The 5,440-nt window shown below is 40.3% G+C and overlaps 1 protein-coding gene across 2 annotated transcripts; it reads right to left on the bottom strand.

Moving 5' to 3' along the window:
• Positions 1 to 482: 482 nt before the first annotated feature.
• LOC128372864 (uncharacterized) lies at positions 483 to 5,063 on the bottom strand. Of its 2 annotated transcripts, none has more exons than XM_053333055.1 (7): positions 4,904 to 5,063; positions 4,388 to 4,644; positions 3,744 to 3,938; positions 3,478 to 3,647; positions 3,089 to 3,238; positions 1,928 to 2,097; positions 483 to 1,842 (listed from the first exon to the last, which is right to left on the bottom strand). In XM_053333055.1, the coding sequence occupies exons 2-7, from the start codon at positions 4,571 to 4,573 to the stop codon at positions 1,379 to 1,381; spliced, it is 1,335 nt and encodes a 444-aa protein (XP_053189030.1). In that variant the 5' UTR covers positions 4,574 to 4,644; positions 4,904 to 5,063; the 3' UTR covers positions 483 to 1,378. The 2 variants fall into 2 exon arrangements, with proteins under 2 accessions (XP_053189030.1, XP_053189031.1); XM_053333056.1 differs by having other exon boundaries at positions 4,940 to 5,018.
• Between the last annotated feature and the right edge of the window lie 377 nt (positions 5,064 to 5,440).

Genomic DNA, 5,440 nt, shown 5'->3' with positions numbered 1-5,440 from the left:
CACACACACACACACACCCTCCCGGCTTGACATTCACACAGTACTGCGAGCAACGCCACATAAGAGCTCCTTCCTGTCCTGCTCGCCCACCTGCTGCATCGCACATCAGAACGCTGAGAAAGAAAGCATCTTTTCAACCTTTCTGAGTGAGAAACACTTAATGAAAAGTGCCCGCTCTCCTGTGAGCGTCACTCAAAATGCCCCCCCCCCCCCCCCCTTTTGTGAGCATACGTTTCCTTTCACATAGGGGAAAGTGGTCTTGTGCAGGTGGCGGACAGGTTGGTGTGCTTTTAACCTTTCAACAGGATTTTGGTATCAAAAGGAAGTCACAGCCGTGTGATTTGAGTCAATTTTTCTGCTAAGTAACAATCTGTGAGCTCTAAAAAGCCAGACAATTTTTGAAAATGCAGCTCAGTGTGTTACTTTTCATCTCACAGCTACTTACCAAAGACATAAATCAACTGACACAAAATATATGCAAACACTTTTTGTTTATTAGAGGGTGAAGTGTGCAATTACAATGATACTTCAGGAGGATCAAAACTGTATAAATATCTATATTACATTGTAATCACTACCAATTCAAATATATTTTAGCAGCATTTGTGGCCACCCTGTTATAGAACCTGTAATTTGCATAGTCAAATGTGCTGTCAGTCTTGCCCAAATGTGGACTTAAAGTGATCCTATGTGACATTTCTTATGAATGAAAGTAGCGATATGGTGATAACAATTGATGCTAAAATATCATGTAAACCAACAAGAGTTCAAGTAGGGAAGAGTCAAAATCTGCAAAGAGCATGAGTGATGCAGCAATGATTAGCTTAATTCTACTAATATTGGCTAACATAAGCTACCATGAAATGATCGTACCAGACCAGGTATGGCTGTAGCAACCCTTCTTCAAATGTTACAAAGACTTGCTTTGAGGTCCCAAAATTAAATTAATAATAAATTAAATTAAATATTACATCTTTATAATGGGTTCAAAAGTTTCTGTGTCCATATATATCACAAAACAGTAATGTGCTAGCATACTAACACTGGTTTTATGCTAGGCTATTACTCTGTTGGTGAAATAGATTAAACAGAGATTTCCTGCTCCCAGTACGGTGCTGCAGATTTAAGGTGGTCCAGTATTTATCTTAGTGTGCAACCAAATACTGCACTCATGACTTGTAAAGAATATATTAAACGGATTAGGCTAATCACAGAGGCCAATAAGTGTAGCTTTCAGGTTAATTTCACCATGAGCATATTAATGAACCTCAATGTATCAATCTGTTTCAAGTATTGCAAAAATCCTTCATATTTCCGAGTTTAGCTTAATCTTTCTCTTCAATAAAAAGGACCAACACTGTATAATACAGCTTTTCATTCATTTTTTTAAAGTACTTGTTGTACTGTGAAGACTCTGATTGAGGCTTTCCTCCGGCTGTGTCTCTACAATACTCAGCTTTAGTCTCTCATCTCTTTGATTACGTTCTTCGGTCTCTTCCTGTCCTCCTCTTTCTGCCTGGCTCTGATTTTCATCTTTTCCCCTTTCTGTGATTTGTTCTTCATTTATACCTTCTGCCTGGTCTTTAAGATGTGCTCCATCATTTTGTTCCATTACATTTTTTACCCTGGTCTTCTTTGTACATCCTGATTCAGTTCTGAGTGTTCTCAGATTGTCACTAGCTCTGGTAAAGTAGTTCTCCAGCTCTGCCACAGGTCCCTTTTCAGAGAACAGATGGTCCAGGTATGCCTGGGTGTACTGATCTGATGTGATCAGGTCCAGGTTAATGGAGGAGGACCCAGCTGCAGAGGTGATATCAGGCCCAGAGGTGCTCTTTTTTCTCCCTGTTGAATTTAGCTCAGTTCAGTTAAGTGCAACTTCACTAAGAAAGGGATTAGACATTTTATTGATTATCAAAAAAAAGTGTACCTGTCTCTTCCTCCATGGCAGATAGGGGGATGTTCACGCTCTTTCCTGTCTCTCTGTCTGTCACAGTGAGCCCTGTCATGGACCCCTCTGGTACATCACTGGAGGGGTCACATGATGCTGGAGGACCCCCTCGACGTTTCACAACACACACTGTGTTAGACTTATAACGCCTAAAATGAAGAGATGGAGGTGTTAGAATGTGGGGAAGAATCAAGATGGACATAGAAAAACAGAGTATTTAAATCAGTAAATCAGTTTAACCACTCTTTTTCAAAACTGACTTGATTTTTTGGGGTTGTATTAGGCAATACTCAATTACAATACAATAAAATACAATAAATGCATAATAATTAGTTTAGACAATCTGGGTTCATCAAAATTAAAGTGGTAAAATGTTGCTAGATTAAGCGGTTAAGGGCTGTCAAATGGTCACTACATTTACAAACCAATTTGAGAAAAAAGCTTTCATCCCCCCCCCCCCCCATTTTACTCCCACACTGTTAATTATGTCATGACTGTTGGCACCAAGTGTCAAACTGAATATTTTTACTTTATGCAGTAAGTCTAAATGTAAGCTGAAGGCAAGAGCTACACTTTTCTGACAGTCTGATGAACATTTTTTGATTTTGCTGTCATATCTGGAGCAGACTGGAGAGCTTGTCTCATAGCAGACAGCTGGGCCCTGTGTGGCTGTGGTTTCCACTGTCAGTATGCTTTATTAGTCTGCTGCTTCCACTGAAGTGTTGCATGTTTGCTGTCTGTCAACATAGCCTCAAAAGAATCTTAAGTGTTTGTACTTGGACTCTATGTTGTATATGTTCTATATGTATATGTTCACCTACAGACTCTAGCAAAAACACTGCCAGTAAAAGGTCTAGACTGTGATTAGCTCATCCTATCATATGTTTTATCCAAGTTAAGCCTGCAGAACTGAAGAGAAGACCCCAAACAAACCAGACAAAAAAAAGGGGGTAGAAAGAAATACATCAAATAAAATAATCAAAATTGGCTATTTAAATATTCCCAACTTATAGCCCACTTTGGCCTCATTATTGTCCCACCTGTATATGGTGCCAGTTCATTATTTTCAAACGTGGTATTGTCATGGACATCTGGTTGATTAGTGTATTACTATGGTTGTTTGGTAGATTACCATGTTACCTGTAAGCAGGTATTATCTGTGTAAGGTCGTCCTTGTATTGCTCCAGTGCAGCCCTTGCCGCCAGAGGTTCGGCCTTGCCCTCAAGACCAGCCAAGTGAACCAACATTTGGGCGTGAAATGCTGCCCCGCTGGCCCAGTGCCTCAAAGACCTGGAGAAACAAACAGTGTCAGGATCAAAAAAAAAGTGCCTCATGTCAACAGCTCTTTAACCACTGTGCATTTCACTATTCTACTCTGTTGTATTGTAATAGAGGGCATTTATAGTATTTAAAAAACAACTTTTCTGTGCTTTACTGTACACTGTACGGTTCTCCTGTTCAGCGTTTTACCCTTTATCACATTGCTTTTATACTGCTATAGTGTGGTATCCTGCACTGTATTCTCTCACCTGGAGTTACAGTCTCCCCCCAGTAGGCAGGTCTTCAGCTGGGTGAGGGTGAGGCTGAGCTGGCCCTCAAGTCTGAAGGAGTCCTGGATCAATTTACCTTTATCACTCAGGTTGATCTTAACACGTTTCAGATACTCCTCCATCAACTCCTGGAGCTCCCAGACTCTCTGCTGGAGGTAGAGATTCATATATGGACATTTATGTTAAAACCTTGCAGTTGTTGATTCAGTATTATTCAATATGTTTCTATCATAAAACATCCTTACCTGGCCTGATGATGATCCTGCTGACTTCCCTTTCCCCCCTGATGATGATTTTGATGATGTGTAAGCCATGTCGATCACCATAGTCACCACTGATCCAAGCAGGCCAGCCAGACGTGGTTCATCTGAGAACGTTGACAAGCGGCCGATCAGATCCCTCAGGTAGGTGGGTGCCTTATTTCCAATGTCGGCCTGCAGCTGGGAGAGGAGAAACAGAACATAAACGTACATGACTTCCTTAATCGCCAACAGCTTTCCAGCTAACTGTTTCTTCCCATCTGTCTCAATAAAGGAAAATGCTTACCCTCCTTTTTGAGAACAGTTGTGAGCAGCATTTTGTAATCATCATATTGCTCATTGCTGGTGATTTTATGGATCTGTAACTTCTTTACAATACACAAGAGAACCATATTTCTAAAACAAAGTGGTGCTTATTTGCTCTTTCTTATCTGTCTCAAGGCAACATTATCTTTCTTCTCCTGTTCATCTCCATCTGGGCTTCATAACTGAATAGGTGAAATCTATCATCCATTTCATATTTCAAGAAGAACCGATTTGCCTTTTTTTACTGTCTCTGTATGTTTTCTCAATAATTTGCTCATCATCACTCATGTAAACTGTCACACTTTCTTTAAAACCTTATTAACCTGTTGCAGTTGTTGTTGGAGTCCGGTCCTGGAGTCAGTGTTCTCATCGTGACTGACGAGGAAGCGAGGGTGGACGACTCCAAGGTTAGGCACTGCACCATCTTCCAGCATGGCATTGTAGAGGAGGTAACCAATCGCACCCTTCACTTCAGAAAGCTCTTCTTCAGATGAAAACAGCTGGCCCATGATGATAATATATGCTTATTTCCAGATACTTACAGTTAAAACTAGTATGTATTCCTAATTTATGGCAGCATCTGAGGAAAAAGAGAAAAAAAATTAAATATTGAGTTGGTAAAAGTACTAAAAAAACAAACTTTCAGCACTAAACAACCACAAACACAGATAGTGTCATCACAGTCTATGTGCAGAGTAGCTATGTACTTTCTATTCTACATGTTTATAATCTGTATATTATTATTATTAATATGATCTTATGGGTTTTAAAACAAGTTCTGAATGTCTTTAGTCTACACAACTAAGTGACTATGCAAAAAATACATCTATGTAATTCACCATAATAGCAGGAAGTAACTTTAATTTTCCAAATACCTCCAAAATAACACTCTAACGCTTCACACCAAATACTCTGCAGCATAACAGTCCCAATCTAATCTATCTACTGCAGTGGACTGTATTTTGACCAGCCTTGTGTGTCTGCTTCACCTCTTCCTCCTCCGTCCCTCCGCCTCCTGCAGCAACGAGATAAACCAAGACAACACAACCAGCAGAATGTAACTGAGCAGTAAACCTAGACCTCCCCCTAGCTGCATTGAACAGGAAGTGCAAATTCTGTCACTGCAGGAACATTATAAGGCCAAGGACCCCAGCCTCTTAGGGACTTGTCAAAATTATCTCAATCTGACAGGTTTTTTGTTGCCTGTCTCTACTGGTGGTGCATTGGGAGTTAAACCTCTGAGAATAGTTATTTCGCTCTTGCACTCTTTCTTATAGTGCTATCTTTAAGTGAATGCATGATAGTGAAATTAAACTAATCCTCCCTGTGCTGGGGGACTCCCTGGAAGAATCCAGAGGTCCTTGGGAATGAAAGTA

The sequence above is a fragment of the Scomber japonicus genome, chromosome 14 (genome assembly GCF_027409825.1).
Source record: "Scomber japonicus isolate fScoJap1 chromosome 14, fScoJap1.pri, whole genome shotgun sequence".
In the NCBI taxonomy this organism is placed as follows: Eukaryota; Metazoa; Chordata; class Actinopteri; order Scombriformes; family Scombridae; genus Scomber; species Scomber japonicus.
Note: the sequence above shows the minus strand (reverse complement) of the source record. Positions and strands in the feature narration are given on the sequence as shown.

Excerpts from the sequence above, each read along its gene's own strand:
- LOC128372864 (XM_053333055.1), bottom strand. The coding sequence starts at position 4,573 with ATGGGCCAGCTGTTTTCATCTGAAGAAGAGCTTTCTGAAGTGAAGGGT. Across the intron at positions 3,939-4,387 it reads TCCAACAACAACTGCAACAG|CTGCAGGCCGACATTGGAAA; the intron begins GTTAATAAGGTT and ends CTCCTCTCCCAG. Across the intron at positions 2,098-3,088 it reads CAGATAATACCTGCTTACAG|GCGTTATAAGTCTAACACAG; the intron begins GTAACATGGTAA and ends TCTTCATTTTAG.